Source organism: Blennius ocellaris (assembly GCF_963422515.1).
Source record: "Blennius ocellaris genome assembly, chromosome: 4".
NCBI classification, from domain to species: domain Eukaryota; kingdom Metazoa; phylum Chordata; class Actinopteri; order Blenniiformes; family Blenniidae; genus Blennius; species Blennius ocellaris.
Genome location: NC_137653.1, coordinates 2830194 through 2848942, shown reverse-complemented (window position 1 = coordinate 2848942; position 18749 = coordinate 2830194). Strand labels below are relative to the sequence as shown.

The 18749-nt window shown below is 43.0% G+C and overlaps 1 protein-coding gene across 3 annotated transcripts in view; it reads left to right on the top strand.

The window, feature by feature from the left end:
* Window positions 1–18749, top strand: part of LOC308129802 (dedicator of cytokinesis protein 3-like) — a gene marked incomplete at both ends in the record, with an annotated part of 109850 nt that overhangs the window by 73421 nt on the left and 17680 nt on the right. For all 3 annotated transcript variants that reach the window (XM_080495889.1, XM_080495888.1, XM_080495887.1), the window contains 14 exons: window positions 6438–6519; window positions 6733–6793; window positions 6979–7126; window positions 8007–8095; window positions 8708–8833; window positions 10668–10792; window positions 11697–11859; window positions 13058–13164; window positions 13450–13621; window positions 13713–13810; window positions 13964–14047; window positions 14332–14432; window positions 15702–15783; window positions 15941–16111. In XM_080495889.1, coding sequence (XP_080352015.1) covers window positions 6438–6519; window positions 6733–6793; window positions 6979–7126; window positions 8007–8095; window positions 8708–8833; window positions 10668–10792; window positions 11697–11859; window positions 13058–13164; window positions 13450–13621; window positions 13713–13810; window positions 13964–14047; window positions 14332–14432; window positions 15702–15783; window positions 15941–16111 — 1609 coding nt within the window. The remainder of the gene's footprint in view (window positions 1–6437; window positions 6520–6732; window positions 6794–6978; window positions 7127–8006; window positions 8096–8707; window positions 8834–10667; window positions 10793–11696; window positions 11860–13057; window positions 13165–13449; window positions 13622–13712; window positions 13811–13963; window positions 14048–14331; window positions 14433–15701; window positions 15784–15940; window positions 16112–18749) is intronic.

Here is an 18749-nt window from a genome sequence, read left to right as displayed (position 1 = left end):
TTTTTATTGGTGTATAATTATCTGTAACTAAGAAGAGGTGTCAGATTCATTTATATCTACATAAAGGCAGGTAAAGACAAGCAAAGTCTTAAGTTCCACAAAGTGTGAACCTCAGAGACTGAATCATCTGGTCTGGTGGTGAAAGACATTGTTTCCTATTCAAAAGGTAAAGTAGTTATTTTACTCATTACTCTGCTTGGTATTGCGAGGATTGTATGATTGAATGAATTATGGTGACTTCTTAAATCTTAACACCAAAAGTCAAATTAATAAAACACTAAATAGAGACAATTGTCTGTCTATCTATCTATCTATCTATCTATCTATCTATCTATCTATCTATCTATCTATCTATCTATCTATCTATCTATCTATCTATCTATCTATCTATCTATCTATCTATCTATCTATCTATCTATCTATCTATCTATCTATCTATCTATCTATGCGGACAGCAGCAGATCACTTCATAGTGTGTTGCTTTCTGAGGCGTCATGAATCGTCCAGGTTCATTTGATCTCGTCAGCGTCTCACAGTAAAACCAAGCAGAAAACTCTACTGTTCCAGCTCCTCACCATTATGTAATGTAGTTATACCGTCGTTTGACCAAGTAGCTTTAACGACAGGCCGTTCTCAAGTCAGTAACCACACGGCTCCCCGCTTGTGCTTTAACCCGAATGTGTGCCTTTTTTTTTAATGTTTCTATTTCTGAATCCTCCACCAAGTTGAGCTGAGGACATTCTGGAAGTTTCTCTGAGTTGGAGGCGTCCCGGGTTGAACCGATCGCTCTCTGCTCTTTCATTAAGTCCTCTGTTACTCTTTTATATTACCTTCATGTTATAAAACACATACTGGCCGCACAGCGGTGCTGTAAATAACACAGGACCAACCACACACACACAGACACACACACACACGCACACACACACACGCACACGCACGCACACACACACACACGCACGCATTACTATATGATATCAATTATACATTCGTACAGAGAACATAATGCTAACAGATAAAGAATTGCTAATGTGGATAATGAGGTCGATGTAGGCCAGCTGTGATGGCATGACTGTGTGTGTGTGTGTGTGTGTGTGTGTGTGTGTGTGTGTGTGTGTGTGTGTGTGTGTGTGTGTGTGTGTGTGTGTGTGTGTGTGTGTGTGTTGCTATAAATATGCAGCGGTTCAATGTTGGGTCAATGATAATATGATAAAGAAATGTTAATGTTTTGCAGAAATGAGAGCTAATGTCTTTTGTGTCAGTGAGCTGTGCATTTTTGCATTAGTGTGTGAGTGTGTGTGTGTGTCCGTGTGTGTGTGTGTGCTTGGACAGAGTAAGAGTGAGAAGCGGCAGAAGCAATTTCCCCGAAACAAACATTTTGCTTTAGATTTTACTCCTCAGTGCAAAGCAGCTAAAAGGTCCTCTCACAAGACAGACACACACACATACACACACACACACACACGCACACACACACACACGCACACACACACACACACACACACACTGACTTGACCTTGGCTTGTGGTTAGTGTGTTCTGCTGACTCAGCGTGTAATGACAGGAGGTGATCTCATGACAGAGGTGTTTAGAAGGAGCTCCAGCTTGCTGATGTGCTGGTTCGTTAAATTTTAATGTTTCTTAGTTGTATAAATATTTGTGTATCCACGTACGTCGATGACTCGACCGGCACGTTTCTGTAAAAGGAAAATTGGACGAATGTAAGTTTTACAAGCACTTCCCCACACTTACATATGGAACAATCAGTGAGTTACACAATAGAAACAAAGCTCTTTTATCAAGAGATTCTTTGACCTTGTGTAACACAGCTATAGTTTGGGATACCCTTGTTTTAACATCGGAGATGGCGCTCTATCCACTCACTCCATGCAGTGGATTCTTGAGTTAACGAGCGGAACTCTAAAAAAAAACCAACCCAAAAACGTAATTTTAATGCAAAAGTTGTCACCTGATATCAGTCGTGTGTATTTTTTTCCGAGGTGATCATCAGAAGTGTAATCTGTCTGCGTGAGCGTGGGATTCAACACACCGCGCAGGATTCTCGTAAATCAGGTCCCTAATGAGGTAATCCAGTCGAGCGAGGCCTTGTTTTTACTTAATTTCTATTTTTAGTAAAGAGCAAAGAAGCAGGAGAAATGATCCCTGCTTTAAGTGCTGTAGTGGGAGCCAGGAGGAGGCATGGACAAAGTGGAGGGGGGGGGGGTCATTATCCTTGGTTCATTACTTATCCACCAGTAATATGTTTCTAACATGGAGATAAGAGAGTCTGTGGGCAGAATAGATGTTTGTTTGAATCATCCGTTTTACCCCCCCATTTCTTAAAGCGTGGATGAACACACACAACAGATAGCCGGAGAGAGAGAAGATGTGGCCGGCCTGAGCTGTGTGAGTGTGTTCCAGGCGACTTTAAAAAAAAAAAAAAAAAAAAAGAAACGGTTGAAAATGGCCCGTCATCCTCGCAGTGTTTTATTCTGGAGCTGAAGCTCCGCAGCAGATGTAGTTCATATCGGCCACGAGGACGGACGGCAATGGACTGGAAATGATTGGTTCATATGCATTTCCATAAAACTCTGCGGCTCCGGGTGGATCGTCAGCACGTGACTCAGTGTGCGTGTGTGTGTGTGTGTGTTTGTGCACAAACATGTAAGTGTGTCTGATGTTGATGCATTTGTGGATTCAGAACATTCATTCTTCCGATTGCATCTACAATGTTTTATCGGCCTTTTTCACATTCATGTAGACAGAAATAATGTAAATAATTCAACTCTGACTGGGCTGTGGGCGCGTGTGTGCGTGCGTGCGTGTGTGCGTGCGTGCGTGCGTGTGTGTGTGTGTGTGTGTGCGTGCGTGCATGCATGCATGTGTGTGCGTGCGTGCATGCATGCATGTGTGTGTGTGTAATCGGTGAGCGGGTGAATTCAATGCAACTTTAATGATATGGCACCGAATACAACAACAGTGATTTCATGGTACTTTTACAGAGTGATGGAGTGAAGGAATAAATATTTTGAGTGAAGGGGTAAATGAGTGAAGGGCTGAAGGAATCAGGGAGTGAAGGAGTGAATGAGCGCACAGTGTCAGGCCACGTTTATCCGGGTATCTGCTGATATTTCTCTGCATTTGGGTGCATTTACACCCAAACGCATAAAATGCATGTCTCGGTTTGCGTCTAGAAGGAGGTCGGCGGATATTTACGTCACAATTTCTTTTCCAGGATTCTGATTGGCTATCATGGCTTAATGCTTCTTGCTACACTGCCCTCTACAGGTGTGGCATGCTCATAGCAGCTCTGAACCGGCTGTACATGTGAGTCAGTGTAAACACACAGATTCTCTGCTCTCATCTAAATCGTCCACTGAGGTCGAGTAGAAGACATTGAGATTTATTTTCACTCTGGCGTCTCAGACTGAAGAAGAAGGAAGCCGGAATAACAAAACAGTCGATACGCAGAAAGACGCATTAACGATATAACCAGTTCACCCTCTCACCCTTAAGAAGGCACCAATGCATGTATCCCTGTTACAGTCAGTATCACAGCAAGTGTGTAAAGAAAACCTTTAGATAATTAAAACGTCATTGAAAATGAGACATTAATGAAAATGTCTTTGTGTGACGAAGAAAATGGCAAATTTCATCCATTAGAGTTTGTTTGTTTCGGGAATTTCACTCTTTTATTAGATTAATCAAAATGAGGGTAATCCTTTTACATAAGCTCTATTATTGCAAACCCAAATATATTTTCTTCAATCAGTCATGTGTGGAGCTTTGAAGGGCAAAATTAGAAACGACCCCCTCTTGCCTTGCTTACCTCATTGAGGTTTATTCATCAGTTTGCTTAATGGGAATATTATTCAACAGACGGACCTTGTTGATGGACGTGTTGCCGTCATAGTTACATGTAACTGCACGCACGAAAAAACAGGAAGAGGAAACGTATTCTTCATTCTTGAATGTGGAGTCGGACACTCAGCGTCACGCTACATTTTTCTTTTTCGTTTTAGTTCAAGCCAATGAATTAAAACCACCGGTGAAGAAAGGATAACTGCTTCAACACATCCGGCAGGTCTTTGTGTTTCAAAGAAGCCACTGGACAATGCAGAGAATCAGGGCAGACATTGAAGGATGAGGAGGATGATGAGATAAGTCATCTCAGAAGAGGAAGCAGGTTTTTGTGAAGAGGGAATGAAAGGATCCTGCTGACTGAACTGAGATCAGTAACCGGCTTCCCAACAGCGAGGCCGAGGTGGAGGTCCCGTCCGGCAGACGAGTTCCCGGAGCTCCAACTGCTGCAGAAGATCTGTCGGTTCCGACAGAAGCTGTCAGAATCCAGAGCTTTCTCCACCACCAGGGGGCAGCAGTGACACTCAGGGACCAGAGGATTGGAAGGGGGTGGATCCTATCCACTTTTCCTTAACCGCCATGATGTCATCCACGGAAAGGTGTTTAGGAGGCTTCCTAAAGGAGTTAGGAAAGGTGATCACGTAGGTGACGTAATAATAATCCGGCGGCGGCGAAGGTTAGTGACGTCTGCCGTGGTGAAAAAACTACAAAAAGCGCATTTCGATCACTTCCCCCTGCGGCTCTAACCACTGATAGAACGTCAAGTGTCACAAGGTTTGAATTTAGATGAAAGGAAAAGAGGAACTCAAGGTGAACGGCTGCCAGGTGATTGAAGAACCAATCAGGAAGCAGGAAGTCTTTATTTGGTCTCGGGAAGTGCAGGACAACGTTCCAATGGAAGGACCCCCTCAACAGTATTAGGTCATGACGTTATGGCTGATCGCTTTGTTTTATTCACTTTGGAGAAAATCGTCAGACTAAAGAATTTTCCTCCTGACGAACGTGAGGAAGAGCTTCTGGAACGGTCGTGTTTATTTGGTTTGAATCAGTTTCACTCTTTCTAACAGGGAAAAAGAAAACATTCAGCTGTCATTGTGGATTAAAAACAGGCTCCGGCCCTGATCCCGCCTGAGCTCCACCAACTTCACGCTGTCGCGTCGTTTGTTCAGTTAAACAAGTCAAACACGCCCCAGATGGGAACAAAGCTGGAACTCTGCGGCGACGAGGGATCGGATCAGTTTTCCTCCTTGTGCCGACACAGAGAGCCTCACCTCCGATTCTGGTTCAGATTCTGGGCCTGACACACGTCTCGCCCTCATCCACCGAAACCCAGTCAGAGGTTAAAAGTGACGACTCGACAAATCAGCTTCTTGACCCAGCATGAGGTCCAGGACCCTTTAACACAGTGGTTCTCAATTATTTTCTGTCATGCCCCCCCTACAGGACAGAATCCCCCCCCCCCCCGAATTGTACTACCATTGAGAACCTGATAATATTTATTTATTTATCTGTATAAACCACTGTATGAGTTGCTGCACCAGCATTCTGCATACAATCGCCTGATTATCAAAATAAATTAATAAAATGAGCTGGAGGCCCTTTTTTTTAATCATTCAAGCATGAATAAAGACACTAATACTGAAAGTCGCGCCCGCCTCACGCCCCCCCTGACACCCCACCACGCCCCCCCATTTGAGAAGCACTGCTTTAACACAACCGGCTCCACTGACGCTGTCGTTATGGTAACACTCCCCAACTGGTAACTTTCCCAGTTCCCAGCTGGTATTATGAACACACCAGGATACTTTATGTCCTCCTCTCCACATTCTCTCTGTTTTTGTTTTTTTTGGGGGGGACAAACAGTTTAATGAGCCTTTGACACGTTTCTGTTCCCTGAAGTGGAAAAAAAAGGCCGCTCTGGAGTTTTCTCTCCACAGGGAGACCGGAGTAGACATGAGCGGGAATGTGGAAGCACTCTTATCTCTTTGCAAAAAAAAAAGAAAGACAGAAAACTCCCCAGAGGAGGCAGAGGGAGGGTGCTGTGGGTAAACTGGTGAGTTGCTCAACCGTGGAGTCAGACTGAGGGAGACGTGAACACCAGAAGGGATTTTCTGAGTCTTGACGCCGTCGAATTGTTCCGATTTTCACATTCGGATACGGATCTGACAGCTTTATTTGGCCCTGAGGCGTGATTCCGTTTCAGTGAGCGGTCGCGTTAAAAACACACTCGGATGGAACAGTCACAGGCTGCAAGACGTGGACCTGGGTGGAGGGGTTGGCACCGGCGCCTCACAGCAGGAGGTCAAATGTTTCAATCCCGCAGAGAGAAAAATACAGGAATATTATGACATTTTTAATCTCCACTTCTCATATTCGCAGTAAAAATTCACTTTATTTTCATTTTTAAAGTAATTTAAAAAGGATTTGAACTTGAGGATCATCCCCACAACTTTGTGTCCCATTTGATCTTCAGGCTAAAAGTTTAGCTGCCGAGAAGTTAAAGAATTTCCATCTGCGATCCACATATTCTCCTCTTTTCTATTTTATCATAACTGTGTATGTTTCTGTTGTTTTCAGTGAGAAGTTCATGGTGAGGCTGAACAAGAATGGAGGACCAAAGAACCCAGAGAAGGTGGACCGGCTGTGTGCACTGTTCACGGTAACACGCACACGCACACGCACACGCACACATGCACACACACGCACGTTTACGTGACATATCAGGACATATGACAGAAGTGTGTTTGGAGAACTGAGTGACGAATATAAAAGTTGTGAAATGCTGCCCCCTATCGTTCCAAAGAGAAATACTCCTGCATGAAAGATCCAAAAGTGTAATTAAATTCTTATTCAATGTGTGTTTTTCCCGCAGGACCTGAGCAACAAGGACATGAAGAGAGATCTTTACATCGTCTCACAAGTTATTCGAACAGGTAAGACGGAATCCACTGAGACAAAAGCCTTATTAAATACACTCTTTCACCTCGACTGAAGTTGATTTGCATGCAAATACAATGAATCAGAAATTCAAGTTGACCGTCTTGCAGAGCAGCAGGTCATTGTGAAATTCTTCCCGCCGGCTGCTGCATGCGTCGTTAAATGTGTGCCGCCCGTGCAGGTCGCATGCTGCTGAACGACAGTAAGAAGGGTCCTCCTCACGTCCAGTACCGCCGGCCGTACGGCTGCGCCGTGCTCGCCATGAGCGACGTGCTGCAGACCATCTCCGAGCTCAAAGAGGAGAAAGACTTTGTCCTGAAGGTCTACACGTGAGTGTCGCAACTGTTTTTGTTCACAATTGTTGATATAAAATGAGGTTATCCTGGTAGGAAGTGTAGAAAACTGTAATTAATTGTAATTACTGTAAGTAATTGCTTTCTCAATTAACCAATGACTTTTGATGGATATTAAATACTGATTACTACTAACATGATTACTTTTTGACTACAGTTGCAATAAAAAAAAATACTTCTCAAATTTCTCACTAAATTAAACAAGGTGAGAACAAATGTATATAGAATTTAACATCAAATTTAACATAAAATGTTAAGAGCTGTTTGGGGTTGAAATCGGTAAACAAATGAAAAAAGAACACAGAGGCTGTTTAAACGCGTTTTATTTGAACTGTTGTTTTTATTCCCTTTGGTTCTTTGCCTCATGTAACATTTCACGCACACACACACACACACACACACACAGTTGTGGCTACGAGGCTCCTGCAGGCGAGTCTTCAGAAGTTTCAGCCAAAGGGGGTTTCCCTGCTGTCGGCCATCGTGCGTGTGTGTGCGTGTGTGTGTGTGTGTGTGTGTGTGTGTGTGTGTGTGTGTGTGTGTGTGTGTGTGTGAGTGTGTGTGTGTGTGTGTGTGTGTGTGTGTGTGTAAACTTCAACATGTGAGGAAACAGCTCTTCAAATTGAACAAAAGGGAAAAAAGGAGTTAAAAACTACAAACTTTTCAGTATTATTATCATTATTATTATTACTAGTAGTATTATTATTAGTAGTAGTAGTAGTAGTAGTAGTAGTAGAAATTACCCAAATTAGATTATCTTTCACATCAAACACCTCCAGGCGTCTCTTTCAAACATATTAAAACCACGACATATTGAATCTGCGTATCTGAAATGCATGTTTGTGTTGTTCTCTTCCAGGTGTAACAATGAGAACGAGTGGTACCAGATCCATGAGAACATCATCCGCAAGTCCAGCACCAAATACACCGCACCCAGCACCAACTACGGTACTGCAGGATGAAAGTGTGTGTGTGTGGATATTTATACCCAGAGATTATTGCTCACCTCCATGTTTGTTGGTACATGTGGTCTCTAGAGGAGAGTCAGTGAATTTGTAGGTAGGCTGAAATTTGAATTAAGGTAGATCAACACAAAGCCAGGCACAAAGAAGTAGAAAGTACTTTTTATTTATTTTTTTGCCGGGCCGCAGCCCGTCTGACCCAGGGACTCGTGTCATCTCTTGACATTAGCTGTGAAATCAGTTTAATTGGTGTCGCTGTGGACTGTCATCCTCCTGTGAACTCGTGTTACAGCCTGAAGACTCCCACTGATGTCTGTGTGAGCCGAAGGTCCGCGGAGTCCCGGGGGGGGCTTCGATACCCTGCTCCGGCACAGCTCGGGATCTGTGCAGAGCTGCTCGGTGACGCTCTCATAAGATTCAGGGATCAGGAAGAGACAAATGAGAAATGTAGGAGGGCATCTGTCAAGTACCTGGATCAGACAACAGCTGCTCTTTTACTCTCCTCGTGTAATTAATCAAAACCGACTTCTGCTTCCGAGTCCAAAACCTTGTGGAGTTATTTATAAATTCCTCCTCCTCCCCCCTACTGTGTCTGCAGGTCTGATCATCTCCCTGCAGCTGCTCAGAGGCGACATGGACCAGGTCCGCAGAGAAAACCCGCTCATTTTCAGCAGGAACGTCGCCATGACGCGCAAACTGGGATTCCCCGACGTGATCATGCCCGGTGAGCCGCAGAACGAGCCGGCGGAACGCCGGCCTCTACGGAACGCCTCGAATCTGAAGGAGATTTGGAACATGGGCGCTACGTGTTTACACGTAACAATGGGAGCCGCTCCACACAAACTGAATTAAATCACCTTTCATGAGCTGCGGGTCGCAGTAGTGGCACTTGGAGATGGTTAATATTCTGAATGGTCAAAGTGACATCAGTCAGTGGGAGGAAGATGCTCTTTCACTCCTCCATTTGGTTCTGCTGGCGTTCACGTTCAGTTTTGAGACTCGATCAAACTGCCTGGAAAACGTCACGCAATTACAGCAGCTGCTTATTTGAGAAACAAACAACCGAGCAGAGAGGAGGTCATGGAGAAACACTGCTTCTTGATTGGGAGAGACTGAAAGCAGAAGTCCCGCTACTTTAGCTACCCACTAGCAAACTAGGCTACTTAGCTAGTGGGTAGCCACAAACAACCGCGATAGACAGTCTTTGGACCAGAGTCTCAATTCTCGCCATTATCGTTGCTTGTTTACTACCCAGAATGCATTGCGTACCACGTCACGTCTTCTAACCCAGTGTTTTTCAACCACTGTGCCGCGGCACACTGGTGTTTCCGCGAGATCTAGTCAGGTGTGCCGTGGGAAATTATCCAATTTCACATTTTTTTTCTAAAAAACATTTGCTCTCACAGCTGTTATCGGATGTGAGAGCAGTGTGTTGCAGAGTAATCACGTATAAATGCTCTTCGCCAATAGATGGCAGCACAGAACTTTGCCGTTGAAATCGAAACTGACAGACGTCAGTCTGGTTAATCCCCACCACCTGCGGCTGCTTCCATCTTGTATCAAAGTGATGGAGAAGTTTTTGAAAAGGGAGGATTCAAACTCCGAACTAGACATGTTGGTGTTTGTCTGTCTTCTATTCCTGCCAGGATCTCAGTTCTGTCTTCATCCATCAGGTCCAGGTTTCACACCGAGTGAGTAAAAATTAAAAAAAAAATAGGGAAAGACTTTTTTTTATGTATTTATTTGATTCCTGTTGATAAAACTTTGATGAGAAAGACTTTATATTGTTAATAGAGGCTACAGAGTTTCAAATTTTAAAATTTTCAGGTGGTGGTGTGCCTCGAGATTTTTCCAAAGGAAAAAAAGTGCGCCTTGGCTCAAAAAAGGTTGAAAAACACTGTTCTAACCGCTCGACAGATCGTTTGTAAACGATCCGAGATTTAGACTTCAAGAGAACTCCGGTCCGGATCAACAAAGTGTTGTTTCAGCGGCGACACAGTCACTGTCCACATGTAAACATTGGTCAGTGTGTTTGATGGCTGATTCCGCTCCGCGTTCGTCAGATTATGAAGGGTCACCTTGAGTCTCCACGGCGTAGAGAGAGAAAGACGGCGCGCCGTGCGGCACAGGAGAGTTTCACGCCTCCTCCTCGCACATTCGGCCCCTCGGGCAGTGATGGAGCGACCGTTTAACTCCCATCGCCACACATTAGGGCCGACGCCTCGTCTGTGAGGACGAGCGGCAGATGATAAATGGATCGTCACTGGTGAACACAGGTCATTAGTCTTGTGTGTGTCAGACATCTCCACTTCAGTGTGTGTGTGTGTGTGTGTGTGTGTGTGGGTGGGAGGACAATCCACGTCTCATTATACTCGGAGTATCCCGGCTGTTTTCATAAAACACACCGATGATCCTGAATCATTTCAACATGTTCAAGGCGTCATTTTTTTTTTTTTATCAGATCCTGATATTAAGGATAATTTAAGGATAACATGACAGTCGCCGTGTGTTTATTTTGTGTGTGTGTTTGTGTTCTGACTCGCCTCACCCGGTTTCAGGCGACATCCGCAACGACCTGTACCTGACGTTGGAGCGGGGCGACTTCGAGAGGGGAGGGAAGAGCGTCCAGAAGAACATCGAGGTCACCATGTTCGTGCTGTACGCCGACGGAGAGATCCTGAAGGTAGGGAGCGAATTAATTACTTGTTGATTTATTTGGATCTTCTACACGTGCACAGAAAATACAAGATACAAATATATATTCATCATTTTGATGACACGTTTAAAAAAAATTTTTTTTAAACAACCAGAGGATGACACAAAGAAAGTCAGAAATAAGACTTATTTCAGTTGTGGTTCTCATAGAAAATAAAATAAATTAAAATAAATTAAAAACATTATACAAAAATTTTGAAAAAATAGATAAATGCAAGTTCTATACCTACACAATCTATACACACACCAACATGAGCTCCAGACTGTACCAACACTGCTGCACCTTTCAGTAAAAGACAGTGCAGTTGTTTTATTTTATTTATACACCCGTTTTTCTCAAAGATTCATTTTATACTATTTTTATTTTAAAAAAAAATTTTTTTTAATCTCCTTCCTATTTGTCTGCTGATTGAAGAAGTCTGATTGCACCGACAAGTGTCGTTGTTTTAGCGCAATGACAATAAAGTTTCTGATTCTGATGCAAATCTATTGCTCCAAATCATTTATCACAAATGTTATATACTTTATTATTGTAGACACACAGGTCCCCCAAAAGAACATACAAGTACATAAAACACGGCTGTTCAGACAAGCTTTTAGTTGACATGGCTGTGATTGGTTTTATCTTTATTCCGTCCGTACTATTTTATTGTGTCCGTACTATTTTATTGTTTTTATGCCTCTGTGAAGCACCTTGTGATTTTATCTGTGAAGGGTGCTATATAAATAAAGTTTCTTCTTCTTCTTCTTCTAAGAGAAAAAAGAGAGAAAAAAAATAAAATGTATATAAAGAGCTCAACAGAAGTCATCACAGATCCGATTTAGACACACACAGTGAGGTTTCAGTTTTTTCCCTCGTCCTTGTCCTCCAGGACTGCATCAGCCTGGGCTCCGGCGAGCCCACCGTGCCGGAGCACCGCTCCTTCGTCCTTTACCACAACAACAGCCCCCGATGGAGCGAGGTCATCAAGCTGCCCATCCCCATCGACCGCTTCCGGGGCTCCCACCTGCGCTTCGAGTTCAGACACTGCTCCAGTGAGTCTCGACGGGGAACCAGGGAAATGCCCCTCGTTTATACTCAATAGGAGGAAGTAAAGTATTTATTGTTCAGCGTGTTCCATTCATATATACTGATATTGTCGTAAGTGTAAGCTTTAGTAAATACGAAAGTGTTGAGTCTGGCCTTAAAAGTATAGACTGTGTCAAACTCTCTAACTCAAACTGGGATCTGGTTCCACATAAGAGGAGGCTGAAAGTTGGAAAAGCTAGTTTGGTTACTACCGAGTTTAGAAAACCTAATGACCTCCAGGGGGCAGCACTGAGAACCAAGTGTTCTTCTGGGGAGAAAAGGATCTAACAGTTCTTTAAGATATGATGGGGCCTGGTTGTTAAGAGCTTTATTGGTTAGAAGAAGGATTTTAGACTCTATTCAAGATTTAACAGGGAACCAGTGAAGAAGTGAAGGTTAGTATTTGAGTGATGTGATCTCTTATGCTGGTTCTTGTCAGGACTCTCGCTGCAGCATTTTTAATCAATTGAAGACTTTTTAAGCAGCTATTGTTTCACCCTGAGAATAGAGAGTTACAGTATTCTACTCTATTCTCGGTGAAAAATGTGGCAGTTAAAGGATAAATCCTGGCCAATGATGGAGTGATGTGATCTCTTATGCTGGTTCTTGTCAGGACTCTCGCTGCAGCATTTTGAATCAATTGAAGACTTTTTAAGCAGCTGTTGTTTCACCATGATAATAGAGAGTTACAGTATTCTACTCTATTCTAAGTGAAAAATGTGGCAGTTAAAGGATAAATCCAGGTCAAAAATGACTCCCAGGTTCCTCACAGTTTTACGGGAGGTCAAAGTAATACCATCCAGCGTGACTGTATCTTTACAGAATTTGTCTCTCAGATGTTTTGGGCCAAAAATAATCATTTCAGTTTTATCCAAGTTCAGAAGCAAGAAATTTTGGCTCATCCAATCCTTTAATATCTTCATGACAAGCTTCTAGTTTAGAAAGTTTATGCGTATCGTCTTGTTTCATAGATAAATAGATTTATGCGTCACCTGCGCAAATGACTCGGATATGTTGCGTCGGGACATTTATTATGTTTAATAATGATTAAATAATCGAGGGAAGAATATATTAAGCTGATTTGTATTGAACCGACTTGTGTTGACTCGCCTGTGTCTTATCGTCTGTGTCTTATCGTCTGTGTCTCATTGTCTGCGTCCACAGCGAAGGACAAAGGGGAGAAGAAGCTGTTCGGCTTCGCCTTCACTCCGCTGATGAGAGAAGACGGAACGACTCTGTCTGACGAGAGCCACGAGCTCTACGTCTACAAGGTCAGGGAGAATTGTTGTGAGTCCTTGTCTGCGTCTCCCGTCTTCCCTCGTCTTCCCTCGTCTCCTCCGTCCTTGGAAGTGTTGGACGGTCTGTTTATCAGGATCGGCTTCAGAGCCGCCAGGGAAATGTTACGCACGAGTATTAATCCGTAAACAATATGAGGAAAAGTCTATAAGTCTATAATGATTTATCCGTCATTTCTGGTTCTGCACGTGTGCATGTATATGATGTTGGGTCTTTTTTTTTTAATGACACGATCTGAACTACGCCACTTTCCTCGGCAGTGCGACGAGAACACCACCTTCAGTAACCACGCCCTCTACCTGGGCCTGCCCTGCTGCAAGGAGGACTTCAACAGCTGTCCCAGCATCCCGTCCAGCCTCATCTTCCAGAGGAGCGCCAAGGAGGCCTTCTGGATCTCCACACAGCTGTCCTCCACCAAGCTCACGCAGAACGGTGCGTCTGTCGGGGGAAACCTGCGAGGCGTCGCCGGTTCCTCTGTCGGACAAAACGCCTCATGTGAGACTCTTTTGTTTTTTCTATTCAGTGGATCTCCTGGCCCTGCTGAAGTGGAAGGCCCACCCCGACCGGGTCATGGACATCCTGGGACGTCTCCGACACGTCAGCGGGGAGGAGATCGTCAAGGTGAGGGCGGGACGTCGTCCGTTCACGGCTTCAGTGCTTTGTTTTTTGCGTGATGAATCTGACGGGCATTTCGGGGTTTTCGCCGTTTTGAAATACGTTGCACGGGAGAGTCGTTTTCTTCTAGTAGATGTGACTCTGCGCGTGTTTCCACAGTTCCTCCAAGACATTTTGGACACTTTGTTCTCCATCTTGGACGACAACACGGACAAATACGGACCGCTGGTGTTCCAGTCGCTGGTGAGTTCAAACACAGATAAACGTGAAGACGTGGAGGGAATTTAATCGAAATTTAATCGAAAATTGAAAACATTTGAAGTGATGCATTCATAGGAATTTGTTCGGCACTGCCTCCTACAGGCAGGCAAGGGTACTGACAAACCTTTTTTTTTGATGATTAACAGGAAATAACGTGATTTTAATGATTTAACGTGATTGAAATAATCAGAATCAGATGGAAAATGACATGTACAGCACAAATCAGTACACGGGGTTGATATTTCTGTTCTTTCTCTGTACGTCAGGTGTTCATTATTAACCTCCTCAGGGACAGTAAATACTACCACTTCAGGCCCGTGATGGACACCTACATCCAGAAGCACTTTGCCGGCGCACTGGCTTACAAGTGAGTTTTTAACCCTGGAGTTCACGCCCAGGTCTCGGGCGTTCAATTTATTTATTTTATTTTCCTGACACAACTCATCGATTCGTACCTCTCGGCTTTAACGGCGTCATCCAGAGTGGAGCCGTGCAGCGAACAGGGTGAAATGCAGGTCACGCCATGAATAAACTAAACTTTTGAATCATTCAACGTGCAGCTGTATATATGTTTTTTAAATAGCTTCAGCTCATGCAGACATCCTTATTTGATTATTTTTAATGCTACAGATGGAGAAAATATGAGAAAACGTGTTTGCCAAATTGTAAATAAATTGATTAATTCATCTTCTCCTGTCAAAATTGTTTTGCATTTAGTTTAAGTTAAGAATATTGACTGAATGCCTGTCATTATTTTGGAGTTTGAATGTGGTTAATCGACCTGTTTTTATTTTAATCATCATTTTTCAAACCTGAAAGGTCGATGGCGACCAAACGTGGCCCGTTGCTGCTGTGATGTTTTATATATAAACTTAAATGAATATATAATCAAAATATTGAGGCTAGATGTGTTTACATTTTAATTATAACGTTACATATGGAGAAAAGCGTGTTTATTTACTATTAAAAAGTGAATAGATAAAATAAAAAATGGGTAAATAATTAAAATATTGAGCTTAAACGTGTTTAAAATTGAAATAGAACTTTACAAATGGAGAAATTCATGGTTAGTTACTATTAAAAAGTGTGAATAGATAAAATAAAAAATGGGTAAATAATTAAAATATTGAGCTTAAACGTGTTTAAAATTGAAATAGAACTTTACAAATGGAGAAATTCATGGTTAGTTACTATTAAAAAGTGATTAAATAAAATAAAAAAATGAGTAAATAATTAAAATATTGAGCTTAAATGTGTTTAAAATTGAAATATAACATTACATATAGAGAAAATCATGTTTAGTTACTATTGAAAAGTGAATAAATAAAATAAAAAAATGCGTAAATAATTAAAATATTGAGCTTAAATGTGTTTAAATTTGAATAATAACATTACATATGGAGAAAAGCGTGTTTAGTTACTATTAAAAAGTGGATAAATAAAATAAAAAATGAGTAAATAATTAAAATATTGAGCTTAAATGTGTTTAAAATTGAAATATAACTTTACATATGGAGAAAATTGTGTTTAATTACTATTGGAAAATGATCAAATATGTTAACAAAATCTTATTTTGGGAGTTTTTGTAAGTGTTTATACTCGATTCATAACAGACGGGCGTCTGGTTGTGTTGCAGGGAACTGATCCGCTGTCTGAAATGGTACATGGACCGGTCTGCTGAGGTGGTCCGGCAAGACCACATCCAGGAGGCCATGAGGGTGACACTGAGTTTTCTTCAAAGCTATTTTCATTTTCTTTTGTTTTTTTTTGTTTTTTAGATTTAAAACCTTCTACTTTTGTGGAGTGTTTCAGTATTTATATGCATTTTATCTTAATGTTGATTGAAATATTAACAATTAGAATGTGCACACCCAGGCTCTGGAGTACCTCTTCAAGTTCATCGTTCAGTCGCGGATCTTGTACTCTCGGGCCACGTGTGGCATGGAGGAGGAGCAGTTCAGGACCAGCGTCCAGGAGCTCTTCCAGTCCATCCGGTTCGTCCTCAGCTTGGACAGCCGCAACTCCGAGACGCTCATCTTCACCCAGGTGAGCAAACACACACACACACACACACGCACACACACACACTCAAACTCTCTCACACACACGCTACGCCTTCGGCTCCCCCAGCTGCATCCTTCACGTCTTGTGCTTATACGTTTAGTTTTAGGTTTTTAATTTGTTTTTTTCTGTACCTGCAGTGACACTCCTGAGCAAAAGGTTTAAGCGTCTCCTCATTTTACTGGATGATTAAATTCAACCACACCAACAAGATGCTGGATTTCTTTTTAAAAAGCACAATGCAACATTGAGTCACACAGGAATAAGCGTTTCCTGGTTTGGAAGCAGAGTTTTCAACAAAAACTCATAAAGTCTGTTTCAAAGCAGCGTGAGAACCTACTGTCCCAGTATTCCTTATTTTCTGGATGTTTAAATCTTCCCGGAAGGACACATTAAAGATTTTATTTTCAAAGTAAGGAAGTCAAAATTAAAACTGTAAAATAAGTGAAATCCCAAGCTGAGGAGAAAATTCTCCATGTGTGAAGCCAAAAACATACATTTCACATTCCTTTGTAGCTTTTGTAAATGAAAAAAAACAAAGAAAGTAATCAGTTACTATTGAGTTGTAGTAACAAATGAAGTAACTCCACTATAGTTTCATTTAATTTTCTGTTTTGCGCAGAGAAATTCGACTGTTTTTAACAATTTAATAAAAAGTAAATGCCCATTATCTCTAGAGTCGACGATAGGATGATAAAAAAATGAAGCCACAAGTTTCTTTCATAAATACTTTCAACGTCAGTGTTTTCTGAGTCACCTACAAACTGTAATCTATTACTTCTTGTCTTTATTAAAAGCGGTTCAGCTCGCGGTGACGGCTCACGCAGTCAGTTACTTTTCATTTCCAGTTACTCGCTGAGTAATTCCAACTCGGAGAAAAGAAGAAACTGGAAAAATGGGGATTTTCTAAAACTTTATTTTTTTTCCCCTTTTAGTGTTTCTTTTCTTTTCTTCTCTTAGTGGCTGTAATCTGACTCTTGTCTCCTCTCCTCGCCGGTTCCTCGCCTCCTTCCCTTCCCTTTTTTTTTTTTTTTTTTTTTTTACCTCCTGATCTTTTTTGCCCCTCGAATTGCCCCCCTGCCCCCCCCCCACCCTACAACCCTCCTTCACCCATGCACCACAGGGCCCCCAGCCTTGTCCCAGTCCGGCCCCGGGCGCCGCCATCGGGCCGGCCGCCCCCTTAGCGATAGCCTCGGCCCTGAGCCAGGCCCAGTCTGCTGCCCCGGGGCAGATTCCCGGGGGCGGGCAGGGCAACTGCACTCAGGCCTGGAGCTCCAACGCTCTGCGGCCGTCTCCTCTGTCAGTAAGTAGGAAAAGACACCCAGAAACCCCCTGAAACCCCCCCCCAACCACCCCAATCACCCCAATCACCCCCCACCAGGTCACCTGGTTCACCTGTGAGCTGCCTGTGAGCGTAACCACACACACACACACACACACACACTGCACTGAGCACTCTTCACTAAACACTAAATAAAGTATAAATACAATAAAATGTCACATTGTGCACAAGTATACGAACTCAGAACTGCTGTCACAAGGCTTCAAATGCACTCAGTTACAAGTAAAAGTACTGTTTTGTTTGAAAAAAAGAAAGAAGTAATCAGATTACACTGGGTGCAAAACCAGTGGTTCATGTGATGGTTTTCAGTGGACAGAACAAATCACTTTTAAATTAATGATTTATTAGAGTTAAAACTCTTAGGTTTTCCCCCAAAGTCTGGTGTTTATGTGAAAGATGAATCTTCCTCTTCCTCCTCGTCTTCCTCAACATGACCTCCACGTCACTGATTCCACTTTTTCTTCATCCTCCCGTTTTGCTTGTCGTCGTTCCGACCATGAAGATTTCCCGCTGCATGAAGCCTCTGCTTCCCCTTCGCCACTTCAGTACCGCTGTGAAAACTACAAACTGCTCTCTGCTCCTGAGTCTGTCCTCTGATAACTCTCTGTCCTCTCCTCTCTCCGCTGTCCTCTATATCCTCTGTCCTCTCTCCACTGTCCTCTAAATCTTCTGTCCTCTCTCCGCTGTCCTCTCTCTGTCCTCTATATCCTCTGTCCTCTCTCCACTGTCCTCTATATCCTCTGTCCTCTCTCCGCTGTCCTCTAAATCTTCTGTCCTCTCTCCGCTGTCCTCTATATCCTATGTCCTCTCTCTGTCCTCTATATCCTATGTCCTCTCTCCGCTGTCCTCTCTCTGTCCTCTATATCATCTGTCCTCTATATCTTCTGTCCTCTCTCTGCTGTCCTCTCTCTGTCCTCTATATCCTCTGTCCTCTCTCTGCTGTCCTCTCTCTGTCCTCTATATCTTCGGTCTTCTCTCACCCCTCTTTCTCTATTTCCCTCTATCTTCTGTTTCCTCTGTCCTCTGTCCTCTCTTTTCTCTCCTTTCTGTCCTCTCTCCTCTCTATCCTCTCTCCTCTCTGTCTTCTGTTTTCTCTGTCCTTTCTCTCTTCACTTTCCTCTTTCATCTGGCCTCTCTTTTTTCTCCTCTGTCCTCTCTCCTCTCTCTCTTCTGTGCTCTGTGTCCTCTCTCCTCTGTCCTCTCCTTTCTGTCCTCTCTCTCCTCTCGCTCCTCTTTTTCCTCTCTCATCTGTCCTCTCTTTTTTTCCCTCTGTCTCATCTC